This window comes from Cupressus sempervirens, chromosome 2 (assembly GCF_028749045.1).
Source record: "Cupressus sempervirens isolate cs-2001-9-10 chromosome 2, ASM2874904v1, whole genome shotgun sequence".
Taxonomy (NCBI): domain Eukaryota; kingdom Viridiplantae; phylum Streptophyta; class Pinopsida; order Cupressales; family Cupressaceae; genus Cupressus; species Cupressus sempervirens.
Genome location: NC_143119.1, coordinates 581,571,043 through 581,595,726, shown reverse-complemented (window position 1 = coordinate 581,595,726; position 24,684 = coordinate 581,571,043). Strand labels below are relative to the sequence as shown.

The 24,684-nt window shown below is 35.5% G+C and overlaps 1 protein-coding gene across 1 annotated transcript in view; it reads left to right on the top strand.

The window, feature by feature from the left end:
• LOC149574761 (RING/U-box superfamily protein) overlaps nt 1-17,697 on the top strand; it is a 57,644-nt gene extending 39,947 nt beyond the window's left edge. The window contains exon 6 of the mRNA XM_089814577.1: nt 17,348-17,697. Within this exon, the coding sequence (XP_089670703.1) occupies nt 17,348-17,411 (64 nt within the window). The 3' untranslated portion in view covers nt 17,412-17,697. The remainder of the gene's footprint in view (nt 1-17,347) is intronic.
• Nucleotides 17,698-24,684: the final 6,987 nt, after the last annotated feature.

The following is a 24,684-nucleotide window of genomic DNA, read 5'->3' as shown; positions in this document are numbered from 1 at the left end:
GGGATCCAAAAAAAAGCAGTGGAGCCAAATTTTTTGAGATGATTAATTCTAGGCTTATAGCTTGACTAGGCTTCTTTTGAACTCTTTTTCTTGACAACTACTGTATGAGAGTTGTTGAGAAGATAGATGACAATTTTGACTACTTCAGCCCAAAATTTCTTTGGAACACTCTTCTATTCAAGCATAAACTGGGCCATTTTGGTGATTGTGTGGTTTCTCCACTCAATAACACCATTTTGTTGAGGGCGTATGGTGTTGTTAATTCACGCTTTATGCCATGTTGTTCACAAATATAGGAGAAGGCAGAAGAACAAAATTCTCCCCCATTGTCAGTTCTCAGAGCAACAATATGTTGTCCAAACTCGTTTTCTATAGATGTTTTGAACTTTTAAAACAAAACAAACACCCCTGATTTTCCTTTAATCGTTAATCTCAATTCTTCTTGAAGACAATCAAATCTCAATCGATCTAGTTTTGGGATTTTAGATCTTGCACTTATACCTTGTACAAAAGACTCCCAAGAATTTGGTAGTCCTCCTAACACTATTAGTGATAACTCTTGGTTGTCAATCTCATAACTAACATAAGATAATTGATCTCTCAATTCTGTGATTCTCATGAAGAAGGCATTCACTGTTTCTCCTTTATTCATGCTGATATTATTCATTTGTCTTTTAAGAGCAAGTTTTCTACCAGTGTTATTTACTATGAATGCATTTTCAAGAGCTTTAAACATGTAATATGATGTAGCATGTTTTGCCACAATAGGCACAATGTGATCTCGAACTGCATCCATGATTATCTTCATGGTCTTTTCATTATTTTCTATCCATTCAATTTTCTTTGGATCATCTTTAGGTTCTTTTTCTTCTCTTACAAAAGATTTCAATTTGTTTTTTTTCTAATAACATCATTCTACGAAGTTTCTAGGATTCAAAGTTATCAGCACTTGTAAGGTGGTGTTTGAATCTTAACATGTTTGTCATCTTGCAGAGAAATGAGAGACTGCAATTTAATGTGAAATCTGATCTCTTAAACTTAATGAGATCTCTCCTTAACAAGGCTCTGATACCATGTAAAGTTTCTTACCAGATTTCAAATTCGTGGTTGACTGATGCACAACTTTTATTGCAGGTATGAACACTGTTGACAAATGATAGATTTGCTCCAGAATCTGTATAAGTTAGTACATAAATAATAGAGAAATATAATGTTCTTGAACTTGAAATGTCCTTCAATCCTTTAATGTGCTTGCATTAATTGATTTCGATAGCTTGTTTATTCGGGCTGATCAAGTATACATATCATGCGGAAGGGTGTGGGGGTGAATGATCATGTCTCCGAATGGAGACATGAACATTCATCATCACATTGGTTCGGTGTTAACTAATCATGCTCGATTTGTTATAGACTTAACACAAGTTTAGTAATGTATTACCAATCATTGGGAATTGTAACCCGATATAAATTATAGATCGATAGTGATGTAAAATTGAAGGAATTAGAATAAGTTTTGATTGTGCCTTAAATGATCTCGGAAAATATATATATGATCATCGGTTTCAACTGTGCATTGATTCACATACAACAATGAGACATGCATATATATAACAGTATATGCATCATACTGTTGTACATATATATATATATATGTATATATGCTGATCATAGTTATTGTTAGACCGAAGCTACATGCTTTAACACCCATCTTATAATTTGTATATGAAAACCTTGAGTAAGATTGGACCTCCATGCAGTAATTTCTTCCTTAAATCTAAAGAAGAACAATATATTAAAAAGACATCATTTTAAGAACAGAAAATCTTACCTAGTTGTCGTAGGATGATTTGAGCCAGTCCCATACTAGGGTTATAGATGGGTCCTCGCCGCTCCATTTAACAAAAAGGCCATTTGAATGGCAGTAACCCCTTAACCCATTAGTATACGTATCATTAATGATGAGGGTTTGGGGCTCCTTTGCAAGCGAGATTTGAGAAACCCTAGGGGCCTTGTTCGAATTCCTTCCTTTGGTTCTGGAATTTGATCAACGATCCCAGGATTCTCATCCTTGCTAGGGTTTCTTGAATAGTTTCGAATTGCAGGAGAACCCTATTTATAATTCCCAGTGGGACAACATTAGCCCAATAAGCCTTGTTGGACGAAGTAATGGGCAAAACCCATATTATATCATTCCTAGGCTTAGCATTAGGGTTTGAAATATTGGCTATTCACGCAAATTCTCCCTTAGTTCTCCTTTTAGAAAAGTGACCCATAGGCGTAGAATTCAAATTATTGGGGATTGAAAATGAACCAACATTCCTCTTTGTTGAAGCCGAGCAATCCTCCATCAACATAGCAAAAAATTTTTTGAGTTGGAATTGGTTTCCTGGGAATGGTATAAAAACTACCAGAAAGGGCAGATGAAGAGAAGCCGCCCGAAGGAGCCAAAGGGGCAGCGATTATACCAGAAGGTTTGCGTTGAAAACAAAGGCGAAAAGTAGATTGCGCTCTCTTGCGAGCCATTATTTTTTAATTTTGATATAGCATAGCATAACAACAATATTAATTGATAATTTCCATTTATTCTCATGAGAGATGGATTCATGTTGAATCATTACTCATGAAACATGGGTCAATGAGTTTGACTTGAAAATCACACAGTTAAATCTTGATAGCAATATCACAATTTGACTTGCTGTGGAAATTATCTCCTACTTATCAATTGATGAGCTTAACGGGCTTTCTAATGAATGGTTCATAAGGCACAACACTTGGTGAAGGTTTTGCAAATGGGGTTGCAAGCTTTGGGATTAACCATGGAGGAAACTCTGTAGTTAAGCGTGCTTAGGCTGGAGTAGTACTGGGATGGGTGACCTCCCAGGAAGTCCCGGTGCTTCACCTCTATGAGCATCACCTAGATCCAATGCGTGCTAAGTGTTCCATTTATACTCATGAGAGATGGATTCATGTTGAATCACTACTCATGAAACATGGGTCAATGAGTTTGACTCAAAAATCACACAGTTAAATCCTGATAGCAATATCATAATTTGACTTGCCGTGGAAATTATCTCCTACTTATCAATTGATGAGCTTAAGGGGCTTTCTAATGAATGGTTCATAAGGCACAACACTTGGTGAAGGTTTTGCAAATGGGGTTGCAAGCTTTGGGTTTAAACATGGAGGAAACTCTGTAGTTAAGCGCGCTCAGGCTGGATTAGTACTGGGATGGGTGACCTCTCGGGAAGTCCCGGTGCTTCACCCCTGTGAGTATCACCTAGATCCAATGCGTGCTAAGTGTTGCATTTATTCTCATGAGAGATGGATTCATGTTGAATCACTACTCATGAAACATGGGTCAATGAGTTTGACTCGAAAATCACATAGTTAAATCCTGATAGCAATATCACAATTTGACTTGCTGTGGAAATTATCTCCTTATCAATTGATGAGCTTAAGGGGCTTTCTAATGAATGGTTCATAAGGCACAACACTTCGTGAAGGTTTTGCAAATGGGGTTGCAAGCTTTGGGTTTAACCATGGAGGAAACTCTGTAGTTAAGCGCACTCAGGCTGGAGTAGTACTAGGATGGGTGACCTCTCGGGAAGTCCCGGTGCTTCACCCCTGTGAGCATCACCTAGATCCAATGCGTGCTAAGTTTTCCATTTATTCTCATGAGAGATGGATTCATGTTGAATCACTACTCATGAAACATGGGTCAATGAGTTTGACTCGAAAATCACACAGTTAAATCCTGATAGCAATATCACAACAATATTAATGTTAATAAATAAAATAATCAATTAAATGAAAAGACACACCTTTTCTTATTTCAAGGTATATAAAGAAATAGCAAATCACCCACAAAGAGATGGAAGAAAAAAAATACATATATAGATTTGTTTTACAAAAGCTTAATAAAGGTCCAATATAAAATACAAGTCCTAGCAGGGGACATTATAGGTATTTCATAACTTCATCCCCGATTGCAAATTGCTCAAGTCTCCTTTTTTCATTTGTTCAACCTTTGTATTTAGTGTTCATTGTCTCCCAGTGTTCCTTAACCTAATTGTGCATTGTATTATGTGATCTACAAATTCCTTTGCTTCCACACTCCTTCTATCTTCCTTATCGAGGTCTTTGAGTTTGGCTACTTCTCTAGGATGCAATCTAGTCACTAACTGTAATGGTCTCCTTCCGTAATACTGATTATTGAGCTGTATAGAAACTTTTCTTGTGGTAGAATCGTGTCCCAATTTCTTTCCTTATCTCCTAGCAGGCATCTCAACAAGTTGTTCAAGCTCCAATTTACTACCTCTATTTGTCCATTAGTCTGTAGATGAAATGCTGAATTGAATTCGAGGTTTGTCTTCATCTTCTTCAATAATGTCCTGTAGAAATATCTTGTGAACTAATTGTCCTTTACTGAAATGATGCTCCTTATTAATCCATGCAATCTCACAATCTCCCTAAAAATTAGGGCAGCAACCTATATAAAGATCATTGGGTCTTATCAAACATAATGAAATGTGCCACTTCAGAAAATCAGTCCACCACTACACATATGGAATCATGTCCTCTCTATGTCCTTGGTAAACCCAACATGAAATCCATGCTTATATCTTCCCAAGGTCGTTTTCCTACCATCAAAGATTGGGATAATCCTATGTCTTGATTGTTCCTCATTGTGACTTGACAAGTTCTACCCTCTGTAAAGCATCCTGCTAATTGACAGCTATGTTTCTCCTTGTTCAAGCTCTCCTGCATTGCACTCCTAGGAATTCATATTTGGTTTCCCTTGAATAACATACCATGGTATATAAAATGATTAAGTCATTTGCTTTTGCATGTCACTATTGGTTCTCTACTTGATTTCTAGGCTTCCACAAAATCTAGGTCATACAAGTGTTTCAGCACTTCAAAACCTATCACAACTTGATCTGAATTAAGAATTCAGATTACAATACCTGGTGTAGAACCTGCAATATTGCAATTTACTTGAAAGCAATTAAAATGCAACAATAGATGTTTTGCAAGCCAAAAAGTGATCCATTCAAATTGAAAATAGAGTTTGTACAAGTCTGATGGATCCCAAGGGTCACCACTATCCCTTGGAAATGAAAATGAAAAGTCCACAAGCTAATTAATTACAAAATAAACTCTTAACAATTATGAAAACTACAAAAATCTATATTAAAAATTACATTTACTTGTAGAAGTCATAACTTTCTACTTGTAGCTTGAAATAACAAACCATCAGAATTTCTAGAAAGCTCTTCTAAAGTTCCACATTCAGTGGCCGAAGGTTTCAGTATAGTTACGCCACTGCTGAAGCCCAAAAATGCCCTGGAGGCCTCTAAAAATGCAAAATACGAGAACATAGAAAATACCGAAAAAATAGATTTCGGTATTTTCCCATTTTTGCTTGTGCCAACATTCTTTGCATCCTCTTGAATTGTGTTTTGATCACAACTACCTTCATTTTTTTCAACAAACTTCTCTTTTACTCAATGCATTTGCTACCTTCTTTGACTTTCCACTCTGGAGTTTCGACACAAATGAATGGCTCTACATGAATTCCACCCACATTATGTGTACTATAGGGCTTGATGATCGATTTGGAACACAAATGCCATTGGTGACACATAATGTATCCTCTTCTTCAAGGCTTGAATTATGGCAAAGAAATCTTGATCATGGACTGAATCTCTCTTTCTTGCATCATATAACTTGTCATTGAAATATGATATTGGTCTCCCTTCTTGATTCAATATTGCTCCTATTGCACTTCCTCTACCATCATAATCAACTTAAAATACTCTAGCTTACTGGTACATGGCAAGCATGCCTAGAAGTGGATGTTGATGCATTTGGATGCTGGATGCTCTTTGGGGTGCTCTGTGGATGTGTGCCGGATGCATTTCCTGGGCACCCAAATGCTCATGGAAGCTAATAAAGTATCAAACCTAAAGAAGAAAATTTTGGGATGCAACAAAATGAAGTTTGAAGCAGATTTTCGTATAGAAAACATGAGAAAAGTAATTTTACAATAGGTTGGTGCTTCTTTATATGAGACCCATCATAGAATTTAACAACCAAACATAGCTTCAAACTTCTTGACAATTGAGTTGTAGGTAGAGAGGTAGCACTCTAGGAAAAAGGAAAGTGGAAAGAAAAGGTTCCCAATATGCATAGGCGAAATGTTGTTAGTGAGGATGTGATGGATTTCACGAATTTAATGAACAAAGAATTTTCAAGCCTTGCTTTGTGTCAATAGTTGATGAGAATGTGAGAGTTGGCTAAGAATGTGGATGGGTCCCCGTAGCATCTGTATTCATCCAACAATGGCTAATTACTTTTAGATACTGGACACACTCGTGATCTACAAAATGTTGGTGATGCCATTCAATCCCTGTCTCATGCCTCTTAATTGCCACTTGGTTGTTCATATTTGCCACATGAAAATTAGCTGACATGATTCATTTGTTAGAGCTCTTCATGACTGCTTCCTAGGACACTTCAATGCAATTAATCAATATTCTATACCCCACCAAATTGATGAGATAGGAGGACTGGGGAACACATCTTGCATTTCTTTGCATACACACACATATTGTATATATATATATATCCCCCTCCCCAAAAAATATTTGCACATTCACACACCCGATTTGTCGCTTTTGCATCTGCATTTGCATCTGAATCGACAACATATAAAATACTTCATCAAAAGTAGATAAGGCTAGCGCTATCTATTTTTCCACCTTTTGCTTAAATACTTCAAAACTATTTTGTGCTTTTGATATCCACTTGAGTTTCTTCCTATCTCCCATCGTTGGTGTACTAATGACATTGAAACTCATAATGAATTTACTATAGAAATCCGTTAAAAAGATCTCACCTCTCCAATGCTTGTTAGTGTTGGCCACTTTGCAATTTCTCTTATTTTATTTGGATCCATTTCTAGTGCTTCTATTGAAATGATAAATCCCAAATAGTCTGGCATTGTTTTCTGTGAAACAACACTTTTCTTCATGATGTTTATCAGGAACTTCTCTCAACTTCTGAAGTACTTGTTTGATATGTTGCAAATGTTCAATTTTTATTCTAGTAGAAGTCCAAATATCATCCAAGTAAACAGTAACACACTTACTCGATAATTGTTTTAGGACCTCATTGATTTATTGCTTGAATGTAATTTGTGCATTGGTTAATCCAAAAGGCATGACTAACCACTCAATAGCCCCTCTTTTGTCTAGAATGTAGTCTTCCATAATCTCCTTCTTTGGTTTAAATTTGGCAATGGAGTACTTTTCCGCCGCCAAAAAAATTCATAATGTTTTCCATCCTTGGTAATGGGAACTTGTATTGGATAAGGATCTTGTTGTTGGGTTTTGAAATTCTCCATATTTCTCTGGTGCTAATATTGTTAGTACCACACATGGGCTTAAAATGCTAAGATTGGTCCTTTTTTCGACAGTTCTTGCATTTGTTTGTTCATCTTCGCAATTTTTAATTGATGTCATCCTATGTGTCACTTTGTTAAACTAGCTCCAAATATTGAGTCTATAATGACCGATGCATACAATATCTTGTTATTCTATTAGGAGTCCAAATACTTCGTTTCTTTGAGTTTGTTTTTCTTGCACTTCGATTTTCACACTTTCTAGGAATTAATCCAAAACACATACTTTCACGTCTTGATCTATCTAAACAATTTTCTTACATCCACTAAACAGATGTTGGCATTACTGCACACCTTATTCTTGTTCTCCTTCAAAGGTCTCAAAATAAACTTCTTGTTCAAGATCACAGTATGGGTGTTCTTTCTTCCATCGTGACTTGTTTTTTGATCATATTGCCAAGGCCTTCCAACAACATATGATGTGCATTTTATGGGCGTAGTATCATACACTACATTGTGTGATCCTTCATGAACCTCAACCAAATATTGTTCACTTACTAGTATCTTGTGATAATCTTGGACGTTTGATCCTATTGGAATTCAACTTCCTTACCATCTTAGAAACCAAATTGTTTGTACTATCAATGATAACTTTACAAAACTTGCCTACTTAGAAATTTGAACAAACTTTTTCTCTGCATCAACTTCTTAGTTGTATTAGTTTGTTACATAGCTCTCATTGTGATCAACAATTCACACTTCTCAAGTTTTCCTACAGATCCTTTCATTCCAACAGGGTCTTCCTCTACATATGCTACTCTTGCACTATTCTCTCCTCTTTTTTTTGGCACTCGCTTGGTTACCTTCAAATGGTTAATGCCTTAAAATGCCTAATGCCCCCCACATTTGAAACAAGTTCTTCAAAATGGCTTCTTACACATCCCCTGTCACTCTAATATCCATCATTGTGGTAGGTCTTGTTGCTTCCTTTGTTATTATCGTAGGAATTCCTATCATTCCTTTCTTAGAAGATGTCACTTATTTTATCACTATAGTATAGGCTCCCATCCTTACTACATATGCATATGGTCTCCTTTGGCCGCATTGTGGCTTACCTCTTTGGTATCTATGTCCTCTACTTTTATGTGTTTGTTTAAATCTCTAGTTCAACTTTTAGTGCAAATTGATATGCATCTTCAACTGTTGTCGTCTTTACCAAACTCTATTCTTCTTGAATGTTCATTCTGAGGTCATTAATGTACCGCACACGTTTCTCCTTGTTGGTGTTGATTTTCGGGGATCACTGCAAATGTATTAACTTTGCCTCTTCGGTATATATTTTCCAAGAGCAGCGGTCTCTCTTCTTAAATTGTGGAAAACATATTGAGACACGTCCCTTCATTATTATTTAATTAATATAACAATTAACTATTTAACTACACACACACACACATATCTTCAGTTTAGTCTCATGGGTTTATCCAACAATAGCTGCTAAACATTAACACTGCCTCTTAGCTAGGGAGGATAAACACATAGATATTACACCATTGGTAATATACGAAAAGACAAAATTTAAGGATATCTTTGATCCACCATTTTAATATCACATTTGATATCATGAGTATTAGCATTCAAAATATCAACATATGATATTCACCAAATACTCCGAGTAATGGTCTGCAAAATATGAAACACATGATATTCACATCTAGTACTCAATAAGGCAATAATATTAAGAGTAATGGCCTCCTGAATGTCAAGTTACATGACATTCACCAATTCTTTGAGTAATGGCCTCCTGAATGTTGTGTTGCAAGATATTCACCAAGTACTGTGAGTAATGGTCTCCTGAACATCAAGTCGCATGACACTCACCAAGCACTCTGTGTAATGACCTCTTAAACAATAATTTGCACAACATTCACCATGTACTCAAAATGTTTATAAGGTATGTGCACCCACATTCCCATAATGCGTACCACATAAACATTCATGGTCTATTTAAGGAACTTAATCCACCATGCAAAGTATAATCTATCCATCATAATAGAAAATCAAGTTATTGTAAGATCATCACCTTTCAATAACTTCTGCAAATACAAGTGATAATTATTTGAAAGTCGTCACTTCCTCATGTACACAGGGGGCAGGCCCATCAAAATCATGCAATCACACACATAGACTTTGAAACACCCTTTGAATATCAATCATTGGAGCTCGTCATCCAAAGTTGCCTTTTAAATAGTGTCAAGCTCCCTTTGAATCTGAAATTAATCATCCTTTTCCTGCAAGAACAGCCTTGGAGAGAAGAAAAGATGAAGGCAAATAGCTGTTGTAATAAAAAATAACTCTTAATAATTATTCGTAATAATAATAATATTGTATTTTGATTATAAGAATATTAGAAATTTGATTCTATACTTAATTCATGATGAATTAACTCTATTCCAATATTCAATGGAGTTATTATTATATAATAAATATTTATCATATATATAATAAACATTATATTAATATAAAGAGAACTATATAGAGAGAGAGGCTTAGTCGAAATATGAAAGAGTCTTAAACATGTGACCAAATCCTTTTACTTACCTTTATTTGATTCGTGGGATCCAATGTCGTTTTATGCCCGATAGGACCCGTTTTTCTTGTATCCAATGAGTACCATTGAGTGTTTGACATGCTCTATCTACAATTATGGCAATGCACACCTTTGTGCTTCGCATTTTATTTGAAGCCCTAGCGGAACATCTGAAACTTCATCTTTCAATTGAAAAAAAAATATTTCCATTATATTCTGATGAATTTCCACGCATCGCTTAGAGCTTCCTCTTGAGGCATTCTGACAAGAAATCAGGGTGTTCAAGCTTGACTCATCATTTATGCATAATTGGTGGCTTTCACAAGTTTGGAGCAAATCACTAAACACCTCGGTACCTCCTCTATCTCTCTATAACCAATTCAATGCAAAGAGTTTTTCATTGTGGTGGTGTGCTCCAAGGGTGAGAAATTGGATTTTACATCATCCATTTGCATGGCTTTGAAAGTTTTCAAGCCTTTCCAACTAATCCACTGGGCACATTTTAACGGGAAAAACATAATTGTGGCCTTTCAATCATATGCTATTAACACTTCTTTTTGAATTTCCAATAATCAATAAGGCTTTGGTTTTTGTCTTCTTCTACCACTAGCATAAAAGTTGAGGTGCCCAATCAAATAGTTTACATGCCTACCTTGATCTTCCATATGGTGATTGTGTTCTAAATAACTAGGATCGTTTGGTATTTAATCAAGCAAGTCAGAGGCCATGGAACTCGTAGTCAGTCTATCAAATGGCTGATTCATTATTTGAAACGGTGGTGGAGTTTGGCTTTGCCACAACCAATTGCATTGGGATGAAAGTTGCTTCATAAGATATCCTCAATGTTGCACTATTATCATCTTTGTGCCTTATGAGATATCGGCTCGAGGTACTGTGTCAAACAGTTCTCGAACTTTGTTTATGATTACACATTTCACATGCATTTTCTACATATTTTGAGCTATTATGTTAGTATAATCAATCTTTAGTCAAGGTCAGCAGAGTGGAGAAACTAAAACCTCGATTTTATGGGCCATTAAGATGTTAAGGAAGCTAAGTAAAGTAGCTTACAAATTGAAGTTGCCTGAAAAGAATCAAATTCACAATGTCCTTCACATGTCTCAACTCAAAAGAGTTCTACGACAACATGTTACGCCACATGTGCAATTACACACTTGAGGACAAAGGTAAACTAATCTTGGAACCTAAACCATCCTCATTATGAGGGAGAAGAGGAATAGGACTATTCTTGAATTGTTGATCAAATGGAAAGGCCTGCCTATGGAGATGCTAGTTGGGAAGGAGAAGAGATCTCAAATCATCCAAATCTGAAATTGCTTGAGGACAAGCAATCTTGAGAGGGGTAGACTGGCATACTGCTACCATCAAATAGATATCTATCATAGACGGATGGGGCTGATTACGAACAGCAAGAGCAATGCACATAACAATGATCATTATTTATGGTCAACAATCATCTAGGATCAGCAATCTTAATTAAGGATAAAATTACAATGTTAACATCAAGGGTTGCGATTAAAGAAACTATTCTTTATTTATCAGTTGACTTAAAAAAAATCTAACAGTCACATTCCCTTACAAAAGGATAAGTATCTCTAAAGGTTCTATACCTTCAAAAGATCATAAAAGATATATATATGGAGAGCTACGGGGGCCAAGGAAGATCACATCAAATAAGAAAGCAAAAGATCAAAAACCCATAATTCCATCAGTAAATAAATCATGTCTTACCAGTGGTGGATAAGATTTAGATCAGACTTGAAAGCAGCATACTTATTTCATGTCTGTTTTACCCAATATTTAATAATACCAATAACTTCTCTTGTGGTATATATTTGGCTTATGCATTGTTAGTCAATCTCTTATATTCATATAATTGAATGTATGTCTGATATTGAAAATGATTGAAACCCCCATCTTGTATGGACGGTAGGAGGTGTAAGTGGGAATTTATAAGAATGCTATCTAAGTACACCACCCTAGGGATGTTCATGTCGCCTGCCCCTAGGGCAAATAGGGAAAAGATCAGCTCTTGGGCTTAGATTGGACAATCAAGAAAATCCCTTTACAACCTCCTATGTGACTCTACAATGATGGCTATTGTCCTTGGGGGTGAGGCATAGATAGGGAAAGCAGGTAAAAGCAACCCAGTAAGTAGGCTGCCTTGGTATATGTCTATGTCATCTGCTCACCAGGGCCAAGAGGATTAGTGTCCACTCTTGGGTTTAGTGTGAAGATTGCTTCAGGTAGACCTAGCATGTTTCTTCCTCCGGACCGTAATGTGGTTGAAATTGGAATGTCAATATAGATATTGAATGAATATTCTGTTATTTTCTAACCCTAATTGTTGGAAGTATATATACATGATATGTTCCCTTGGTTATGGTTGCAAGATCCAAATTCAAGGACATATTGTTTAAACTTCAAGGTATTTTATTGGGTAAAGTTGTACATCTAACCCTAACTTGTTGCAATTGTGATTCTAAAACCAATTCTAGGTCAAATGCTGCAATGTCTGTGTCATCTGCCCACCAGGGCCAAGAGGATTAGTGTCCACTCTTGGGTTTAGTGTGAAGATTGCTTCGGGCGGGCCTAGCATGTTTCTTCCTCCGGACCCTAATGTGTTTGAAATTGGAATGTCAATAAAGATATTAAATGAATATTCTGTTATTTTCTAACCCTAAATGTTGGAAGTATATATACATGATATGTTCCCTTGGTTATGGTTGCAAGATGCAAATTCAAGGACATATTGTTTAAACTTCAAGGTATTTTTACATCTAACCCTAACTTGTTGCAATTGTGATTCTAAAACCAATTCTAGGTCGAATTTCCAAGGGACCATTACAATTACAATGCGTGATTTAATAAAAGCACTAACCCTAATAACAGAAAAAATAAACTAAAGCTCAACTAGGCTAAATTAGGCTCACTTAAGTCAACTTATGTCTACATGCATGTGCTTGATTATGCATGAGCATGTGCACAATTATGTAATGCAACAATATGCAAATGTGCATTATGCAGCAAATATATGTATGATGGAGCTAGTAGGCAGGCTCTAATACTATCCCCACTTGTGTTTCTTTCTTTTCCTCTCTAATCCAACTTTCATCCACCGAATAGCAACATGTCCTTTCAACTTAGCTTTTGTAAATCTAACGCTTTTCAGATCTTCAATTTCCTTCTATGTTACCCCAAGTTTCCAAGACGGGAACGACAAGGACAGTGGGGGGCAGGGGAATGGGAAATGGGGACGGCAAATGGGGGTGGCAATATAAATATAGGGGAAATTTAAAATATACACTGGAATTTGCAAATATACGTCATTCATATGAAACTAAGCACAATGCATGTCATTTAAACATTATAGAACCTTAACATACACCATTTGAATGCCATCTAGGAAATAATAACCGATTCAGTACTCAATATGTATTAAAATTTAACTCTAGTTTATTATGCATTCATAATGATAAAACAATATCAATTGTCAATATGCATATCAATATGGGAACAAAAATGTAAGTTTAACAATGAACAACATAGAAATCTGAAAATCTAAATATGCCCAAAGGCTAGAGGGCTGCCATAAAGTTTTGTCATCATATTCAAGTTCACAATAAAAAATTAAAAATAGAAAAATGAAGCAGATTGCTTCTGCCACCGTGGCATCAAAATCAGAACCCTCATCGTCACTGTCATTCTCTATAGGAGGTGTAGTCTCATCAAATGGAACCCCAACCAATCCTGGTGCTATCTCATCCCCATCTATTTGGGCCATCCTCCTTTTTCCCTGCGACATTCCAGCATTTCCAAAATGTCTCAGGCAGTTTTTGAGTTTTCGGGGACATGGGGGGACGTCCCATACCCATGCCCCTGTCCTGGGGATTTTCCCGTTCTGGAAATTCCAGATTTTTGGGTGGCTGGGGTGCGTCCCCGGGTAACATAGATTTCCTCCTATTCAAAGTGGTTTTCCATATCATCTATCTGGTCAACCAATTTGTTGAGATTTAAATTTGGTCTATTTGGAAATTTCAATTCTAGGCCTCTTCCCAATTTCAGAAATGGCTTTCAACATCTTGATTTGATCAACTTCTTCTACAATATCCAGTCAAATCTTCATTGTTCTGATAATGTATTTTCATTTCTTCTGCTCTTTAGCAAAATTGGCCATATCAGGTATCCTTCTAGTGGCATCTTTACTTGGATCTAGGGCAGTTGCCTCAAGTTGCTGATGTGGCCACTATTTTGCAATTGCTTCATGATCAGCATTCTATTGACGAACACATATAGGATGCCTCAATTCAGCAATTTGTTCATCCTTGGATCTTCTGGAATGCCTTTACACCCAAGGATTTTAAATCTCAGATACCACTTGATGTAGTCATGGATGATGGGTCTAGAGAAAGGATTTTCCAACCTTGCATCTGAGAGTTAAACACAGCAGAATTGTCATTGAGTAGAAAAGAACTCATTGATTTGATACAATAAAATGATTATAATATGCAGATTATAGCCTGGATCACAAGCCACCATAGGCTTATTACAAGCTTACGTGATGAGGAAATTTAAACACTACTTAACCCTCTAAGAGCTATAATTCGAACTCCAAACTTATCCAGAAACTAAAAACTGCTGCTATATGAATGCAAGAGATGTTTGTATATATCAACTCCAAGCTTTAAGAATGATTTGTGTCAGTTGCAATGTACCCAAAACTTGACGTCCTACACTATCCCATGATCTATCCGGTTTGATGCTGCAAGGTATGAAAAAGTTTTGGAAACACTGCTTGATGAACTGAAGGTTGTTTCATAATCTTTGCTTGATGAATTGAGGGTTTGTTTCATAAACTTTACGTAATTGAACTGAGGGTTGATTGATCCTAACTGTCAACTTTTGGTGATGGCAGCATTTTGTAGACTGGTCCAATGCTGTTGTGACTAAGATGTTGCTGAACTCTAGTTCCATGCTGTGAGCCATTGAGGCTATGAGGTGAAATGGCATAAGATTTGCTAGGATGATTTTCATCACATTTTGTTTCTAGTCCACATCAGTTGGAAAAGAGAGAGGAATAAATCTTGATAGGCTAGTGAATTGAGATGCTCTAGTTCACAATCTCAAAGAATGAGATTAAAGCATCACTGAACTAGAAATCTATCTAATCTTTTGGAGTTAAAGTCCTAGTTGCACCTTCTACTAATTCAAGTGAAGAGACCTATTTTAGACTTAACACCTAATAGATCAAGAAAGTTTATGTTGCCCTTTGGCATGGAGGAAGAATGACTTAACTGTTCAAGACCACATTTGTTTTTTTCCTGGTTTAGAAAAGCATTAAAATCACTAGCCACAATCTAGAGAGCAAGAGTGAAAAAGGAACAAACCATTATTTTTCTGCATGCTCTGTGATTACATCCAGATTTCATCAAATAAAATATCGCCCTCTAAACCCCCTCAAACCAACTGGGCATAATCCTATGTTGAAATTTTGAAAAAACTTGTGGATTTAGGCATCATACACTAAAATAAGCCTTGAAGTCTTGAAATGTTTAACAAAATATGCTACTTTACAGCCAAAATTCAACCAAAATTCAATGGCTTCTTTGAACTTTTGATAGGTCTAGTGTCTTTAATGAAACCTTTAATACATGTCAACAGAGAAATACCTAACCATATGTGATTTGTCACATATGAAACCCTTCAGATTGAATTTACAAGGGAGGCTGTAAAAAGGCATACCAGTTGCAGCCAAGTTGGGCGACTTTCATATACCTATGTGGTCTACCATCTAACAACTAAACCTAATACACAGAACTTAAACACAAACATTTAATAAACAATAAAGATCTAAAGGTTAGATATCACCCAAGCTCACACAAGCCAGTATACACACTTCTAGAACTTGGGCAATATATCTCCTGTAGGAATCTGTGGGAAATTTTGATCTGAATCCTATGCAACTGCTACTAAACAGAGATGTTTTATCGAAGTGATGCAGTTTAAAAGCAATGTTACAGAGCATGGCTCAGTAAATTTTTCTTAGTAAATTGCTAAACTTATGCATTCTCTATAAGGTTATTGCATGTTTCAGCCGTCAGAGTTTGGGATTTTTGTTACAAATAATTTGTGATTTTTTTTAGATTGGATGGACTATAGTATGTATCAATAGAGGGGCACAGTTTTCTCAAAGATGAATTCCATAAGATTGTATTTCCTACTTGAGTTGTGTAGCTAACTGGTTTTCTCATTTAACTAAATTTTCATTTGAGATTTTTTTTTAAATTTAAGATGTGGGGGAGATCATGACTAGTTTTAACAATGTTGAAATTGTTGTCAAGAGGGAGCTCACACAGGGCTTGGATGCTATGTTTCTCATGAATCTTAATCATGTATATGGCATGTTATCCCTCATTTTCAGTGTAAAGCATTCTAATGAGGTGGATCCTTACAAAAAATGTCTAAAAAGTTTACTGGTGCTTATTCTTTTTCTTTTTTGTGAATTCGGATTAGTAAATTGTCTACAAGCAATCGAGATGATGATTGTGGACCAAAGTTATGTTAGAAGATTATAGACAATAGCTCTGTGTATTGATTAATGACTGAATCGCCTTATATAAAATGTTAGTAAACCATTAAGCCTGGTTCTTGATTTTTTTGAACTTTAGCTGCCTCTGGTTTTAGTTTAGTAATTAGCGAAGATAACATAAAAATCTTGTGAGGGACAAGTTAGAACAATACTAGAGGAGGTATATGGAATCAAATGAGTTGGTTACAATCAAGCACACCATGTTTCCCAAACAAATTGCTCTTGAATTTTTCTTTACAGATGTAATCAGACCATGTTTCGATCCTGTAAGTAAATTGGTTATTGGCTAATCATGGAAGTGCATATCTTATTTAAGTGGCTTTTGGTTATCTCTTTTTGAGGATATACTTTTCTGTATAAATTTTCAGGCTGATTCCAATCATAGCAGTACATCATTTATGAAAGAGACCTTTTGAGTATCTATTTCTAAGGTTGATAGTTTTTTTGAGTATCAATGAGATCAAAGTTATCTCACATCTTTTTTTTCCTCTATGCTCTGATATGCCTACTGATCATCTGTTTAACAACTCAGATTCTTTCTTATTCAAACTTCTCTGTTTGTAGAGCATAAAAAATTACAGATTTCTCCATGCGTGGTGAAGTTCATGTTAATTTGCCTTTAATATGCATTGAGCACAAAGAACAGTTTATTTCTCATTTCGCAAGTTGCAATTGAATTTTACGTTTCCAAATGGATTAGACTGCAAAGGAATGCTTACCATTAAATAAATTGCCTTTTGTACAGAGTTTGCCCACTTTGCAGGGGAAATGTTTGTGACAGTCTCAGAACTCATGCAGGGAGCTCATAGGGATGCCATTGGACTTTTTATGATAAGGGTTTAACTGAACACCTAGTACAGCTCTGCTAGCATGCATAGTCACCAAGAGACTTGGATTCCAGGATAACTCTTTCCCTATACTGTACTCAAATCTTCTTGTGATTATATTTAAATCAAAATGTAATATATGCATGTCATTTATAAAATATGCATATTTCAAAATGATGCCGTGTACCTTCATCCATGTCTCGTGGTGACTATGTTATCACCCATCAAACAAAGTATTTTGAAGGTATATATAGCCATTCATTGTCAATTTCTGTGTTTTGTTATACCTGTCTTCGCAGTGTTTCTTGATAATAATGCATGACTACTGGGGTTATTATAAAATCACATGCTACATTTAATTATGCAATGTTTTTGATGAACAAAGCGAGGGTCACCTAGTGAATTTAATAGAAGATTCAAAATTTAAATTTACATGATAGCAATTTTTAAAATTAAAGCTATATGCATAGTCACCATGAGACTTGGGTTCCAGGATGGGGGACACTGCCCCAAAATTTATGCTTAAACCTTCTTGTGATTAAAGCCCATTTCAAAATGGTGTACTGTACATCTGTCCCATGTTTCCTGGTCGCTATTACCCACAGAATAAAATATTTATAAGGTATAAATCTATTTGTTGTTAATTTCTGTGTTCTGTTATATTGATTTTTCTGGCACTTATTATTGTGCACGATTGCCCAAGAAAAAAAATCATCTGGTAGGTATGCTGTTGCAGTAGAAGAACAAATTGGGGGTTACCTATTGAATTGGATTAAAGATTCATATATCAAACCAACAGGACATCATATTTTAAAATTACGTACACATTTATTTTGAATTATCATTCTATAATATAACAAAGGTTGAAGAAGTAATTACATTGACACACACCACTAGTTACAGATTTGTTCCTCTAAAATTCAAGTAATTGAAGAAGTAATTACATATCCCACTAGTTGAAGGTTTCTTCCACTATAATACAAGTATTGACCAAGTATCATATTTTTAGATCTACTCTTGTTGCCCAAATTATGAGGCCTATTTTCACTTAGTTGTAGATTTGATCCCCTATGATCCAAGTATAACTGAAGTATCATGTGCTTGAAATTTCACATGGCATTAATTTAACAGTCCTCTAATTCAAGATATCTTTTCACAATAAATAAAAATCTACAGCAATTTTCATTTTAACAATGGACAAAAACTATTATTGTATTACCTTTTAGAATCAAACTTGTATGAGAGATATCTTCACATATATCAATATTCTTTTTATGTATCTTTATGAATCTCTTCCACTTTTTTTTCTTCCCTTGAAGTAAATAAATTATATATAAACACACTAATTTTAAAAAATAGATTATATTTGAATAAAGGAAACAAATATAACTCTTATCTCATCTGATGCATATACGCTTTTTAAATGCATGCAAGCACAATCTTCTCTTAACCTTGGTAATTACCTTGCTTTTGCACACATGATCATCTTGTCTTAAAAGCCATGCATTTCCTTTTAATTTTTAACCTTTTGCTTTGATAAGCATGCACTGCAAGTACAATCCTTAATTTTACATATATATGCTTTCATAGCTCATGGATAGGCACACACATGTCCTTCCGTGTGCATTAACTTGCTTTTTGTAGATATGCATCCTTTTTCCTTGCAATCTCATGGTTTTTATCCCTAGCACTTGCTTTGTTCTATGCATGTAGATTTTAAGGCACCTTCCTTTATGCATGCGAACTATCTTTAGATGATATAATTTTAAAATTCAAAGGATGACTGCCATAATTTTTTTTTACTCAGTTCTTATCTAGACTAATAAATGATCTTGTCCCATATTACTAGGTTTGCACTCTGTAACCTTGCACCAGGTTCAAGTGCATCTTTGGTTGTGTGTTGGGTGTGGGTGCTTAAGGGCCAATTTTTATATATAAATATAGCATGTAAGTGATACTATTTTCCTTTCTTATACTTTAAGTTATATTCTATATTAATATTGTTAGGATGTTTAAGAGTGATTTTAGATTCATAGAAGTCACAATGAAGATTTTATATTTTAGGAGATACTTAAAAAAACTTGAACTTAGCCAAATTTAAAAAATCAACACACCTCCGTTAGTGTTATCTTCCACAACTTTTCACGACTTTCAAGAATAATTTTGATAATGGAACAAGGATTTTCTAAGGATTCTAATTTATTTAATCTCTAATTTCTTGACTCCAACTCCATGTCCTTGACTAGCTTGGCCAAACTCCCACTCATATTCAAACTCTCTCCCATTTCCCTAACCGACTTGACTACCTAGCGAGCCAAAGTTTCTCAAACTCATCTCCAAGACATAGAGACTTGAAAATTGCCAATGAACTTATATGACTTGAACACCTACCCCACTTGGATTGAGCAATTTTCTACTCTTAGGGGTATTGAGTATTCTAATTTCTAATTGTTATATATAAACCATAATTGAATTGAAAGAGTTAGATCACAATTGGAAATGAAACAAATAGAATACCATTACTTAGAGAAACTTTATGTGAATGTTCAACATCAAGAGAAATCCCCAATACATGAAATATCCACATGTATTTTCAATATGTCTAATATAACTCCAATATAGAGAATACAATCTCTAATATGCAAAATACATGCAAGCTAGTCTGTTTATATGGGCAAGAGTTGATAGGAGGAGTTGATAGGAGGCATGGACAAGGTTGAGACAAGTGTCTCAACTTGGAGAAAGTAGAGTTGTAATGGAACTCAACAACATCATTTGGAAGAGTAGAGTTCAAATTGGACTTAACCATATCTTAGGAGGAGATGAAATTCAAGTAGTACTCAACTACATTAAAGGAGTTGGAGTTGAAGTATGACTCCACAATATCCTCCTAAAAATAATATCTTCCTAATAAATAAGTTCACCTAAGTAAACTTAAGTCAAGAGTGAAATGGAAAAGTATCATTTACTCTTAACACCCCCTTTAAGTGCAAATTAGGGAGTACAATGATGCAATACATAACTTATAAGTGCCGACAACAAGGCCATGTTTGGTACCCATGTACAACTAAAATGTAACCTCTCATAACTAGAGAAAGGAGGGAAAACCTCATGGGAAAAGCCCTCCCAAAAGTAGAGATGACAAATAAAGCAAGATGCATGGATGAAAGATGTAATCAACACCCCCTCCCCCCCTCCCATCTCCGCCCCCTATTATGATAGACAATAAAAAAGTCCCCTTGTAGGAGAGAAGAAGAGTTAGAGAGACCAAGTAGCCCCCCCTCAACATAGAATGTACACCTGTGGTAGATGCTCTAGGCTCAATGTAGAAATTGCTCCATGAATGTAGAAAATCATTCATCTCCTTAAAAAGAAACAAAACCAGAGGTGCATCAATAAAGCTTCCATAATATGTAGGAAGAAATCTCAAAATGAATATAATCTTTTCCTCCAAATCTTGTGTATTATGCCACTTTATTGAAAAAGACAACTCAGGATCAACTAAGAATGAATGTAGAACAAGAGTCAAAGACTCACGTGTCTCCTACGAAGATAAATAAACCTTTTCCAGCTGAATTAACAAATTATCCAATATCATGTCAATCGTGAAAGATTGATCAACTAGAGAATGAAGATGAGAGTCAACACGTTCCCTTGCAACAATTATAAAAGGATTATCCTCATCAAAGAGAAAATGAATGTCATCAATAGTGTCCTCCAAATTTGCAATGTAGGACTCACAAAATAGACCAACAATATTTTCCAAGTACTTATCCAAAGGAGTTGTGTTTGTAAGAGAATGAATTTCCTATTGTACTAAATCAATAGGAGTCATAATAGTACCAAACTTATTCGAAACACCAGTTGATGTTGGAGATGCAATATCAATACATGTGTTTTGAACCTAAGTTAAAAGAATACCAAGATTCACTTGACCATATTGAATCTCCTCAAATGGTTCCATATGGTTGAATCATCAAAATTTTCATGAAATTCTCCATGAAAAACACTTTTTTCACATTTTCAGAAGGGTGAAATCAGTAATCGAGTGAAACAACAAAATTTTGCAATTTCGTAGACAGGGAGTTCGCAGCTTAGTGAAGATGTGAAATTTCAAAATTTTGCATGAGACATGATTAAGGCATAGCAAAACTATGATTTATCACAATTTCTCAAAGGTCTTAGCTCTGGTCTTTTGAAATCATGGTTTTGCAAGCCGTGGTCGGGGAATGTCACTAAGTGGCAAAATTTAGCACAATCACAGGAGGTGTCTAGACTTAGCTCTGAATTAGCAAAAACATGAAAGACAAAGGCATTGCTCACTATTTCAGAATCCATGGTAGGAGAAGCATGTAAGATAGCAAAAATGGTGATTTGTCTTAGGAAGTACCAACCCAAATTAAATGACTGAACATATGTGATAAACTTTAAAAGCATAAATATATGAGAAACTGTGTGAAATGTTTTGAAGTGACATTCAAATTGGGAGATCATTAAATTCACCTATTATATTACAAGAGTGTATCGGTTCAATATCACAACAAAAATCTTGAAGTAGAAGTTGCATATTTTTCATTTTGTGTTTGTAGGTTTTCAATTAGCAACGATGAGACTCTCAATTTAGGAGCATCCAGTGGATGAGGAGCCAAAACTAGTCATGCAGCCAAACCTAACTTTGGAATAGGAGGATCAATTGGACATTCTTCAGAACATGTAAGCTATTGCTTAGGAATTGAGAACCAACTCCATGAGCTATGCCAACAACTTCCATGAGTTGGAGCTTGAGGAAGACAAGGCCAAACTACAACGACTATTGGCAGAGTTCGAGGACTTGCAAGGAAATCGACATTTCAATGAAATTCTTGAAATGATGCGAGATCTTTAGCCCTCATGGGTTTTTTGTTTTTTGATTGTAATTTTTAGTGACTGGTTGCAATTAGTTATAGATTAGTTACAAATTTGAAAATGTTTAAATCTTTGTACATCCTTTTGTTTTCTATAAGAAAGGGTACCAAGATCTTAGTATATAGAATGATAGATTTAGATAAATAGACATACAAATATATTACTACAAAGGATAAAAGGTTTTGTAGTTTTTGGATAGGTATTGTAACTGATTATGACCAAATTGTACTTACTCTTTTGAATTAAAAAAAAAACCTTGATTTATTGTTTCAAAAAAAAGAATTAAATCCTCATATCTGTCATTTGTGAATCATCCTCATGGATTCATATTGTTGTTGATGATTGAAATTGGTGAAAACCCTTGATTATCAAAGTTCACAAGCATGTATATGCTTTGTTTAATTGATCTTTTCATAAAATTGAAATTAGAAACAATTAACTAGGTTTTGTAATCTCAAGTTCTCTATCTAGTAATTGATAGTAGTGTGCATGTCTCCAAGCAGTCTTATATTTACAACTTGTTTTGAATTGGACCCTATTTCCCAATCAGATAAGGAAGCTGTCTTATTGATTCATCAAGATTGGTATCATTTCGTGGTTGGTGATATTCTCTACTATATCCATCTGCATACTTCACCCACAATGAATAAATTCCCAACAATTTTTCGAAAGCATTCAGTTCATAAATTTTGATTTCTCCTTGAAAGATTACTTGCTATTTTCAAGAGTATCATTTTAGAAGCTTGCATTAAAAAGCATTAACACAGTTTGAAAGATCATATTGAAGGTACACCCTCTTAGATTGCGCAAGGCCTAAAGAGTAGGGATATTTGATTTTTGAAGGATCAAACTCATTTGTTGGCCGAATTGTGGTGATTGTCCTAGCATTGAGTGGCAAGCTCATAGGATTTCAACCAACAATTTGAGGAACCAATGCCACACTAGTGTTAGATTTTGGTGACTGATCAGGAAAGTCTCATGGTTAAGTAAGAGTCTCACGGTTGAGTGGGAGCGATGGCAGATGAGGGTAAGCTGAGGGTTGATAGGTTTAATGGGCAGAACTTCCAGTTATGGAAGATGCAAATGGAAGACTATCTATATCAGAAGGATTTATGGAAGTTGTTGGAAGGCAAAGCCAAGAATCAGGGAACTATGTCAGAGGCTGAATGGGATCTTTTGGACAGAAAGGCACTCAGAAGCATTTGGTTATGCTTGGCACCATCGGTGGCATTTAATATTACAAAAGAAAAGACGACAAAAGATTTGATGAAAACCCTAGCGACATTGTATGAAAAGCTCTCCGCTTCAAACAAGGTATTTCTCATGAAGCGTTTATTTAATATGAAAATGGTAGAAGGTGGATCTGTTGCAGATCATTTAAATGAGTTTAATACTATTACTAGTCAGTTATCTTCTATGGGTATCAATTTTGATGAAGAAATTAGGGCTCTCTTGATTTTGTGTTCTTTGCTTGAAAGCTGGAATGGCTTGGTAATGGCGGTGAGTAATTCTGTTCTTGGATCTAGTACCCTAAAATATGATGATGTGATCAGTGTTGTTTTGAGTGAGGAAACTTGTAGGAAATCCTCAGGTGGATCTACATCAGGAAGTGCTTTGAATGCACAAAGTAGGGGCAGAATGACTGAAAGAGGAAGTAACTTTGGAAATCATGGGAAATCAAGAGGAAAGTCAAAGGGGAGGAGGTCTCAATCGAGAGGACCAAATGATTGCTGGTACTGTGGGAAACCAAGGCACAAAAAGAAAGATTGCTGGAATCGAAAGAAAAATGAAGGAGATAAATCAGATGGAGACAAGGAGGCAAATGTGGTAGTAACAAATCCGAAGAGGATGCTTTGCTTCTGTCTTTAGAGAATGTTGATGATTCATGGGTTTTAGATTCTGGTGCTTCATTTCATGCTACACCTCATAGAGGTTATTTCATTGATTATGTCCAAGGGGATTTTGGGCTTGTTTATTTGGGGGATAATGAACCCTGTCAGATTGTTGGAAAGGGAAAAATTAAGATTAAGTTGCAGAATGGGAATCATTGGCTACTACATGAGGTAAGACATGTTCCAAGGCTGAGTAGAAATTTAATTTTAGCCGGGCAACTCGGTGATGAGGGTTGTGTAGTTACTTTTAATGATAAAAATTGGAAGGTTTCAAAAGGTTCCCTTGTAGTAGCAAAAGGTGTGAAAGTAGGCACCTTATATCTTTGTATAGGTCATATTGTTCCTACTACTTTGATTGTTTTAGAGAAAAATGAATGTTCAGGAACAATTGCTGTAGTTGAGCAGGGAGAACAAATAGTTGTTGTAGATTTCCGATACAACACTGTGGCACAATAGAC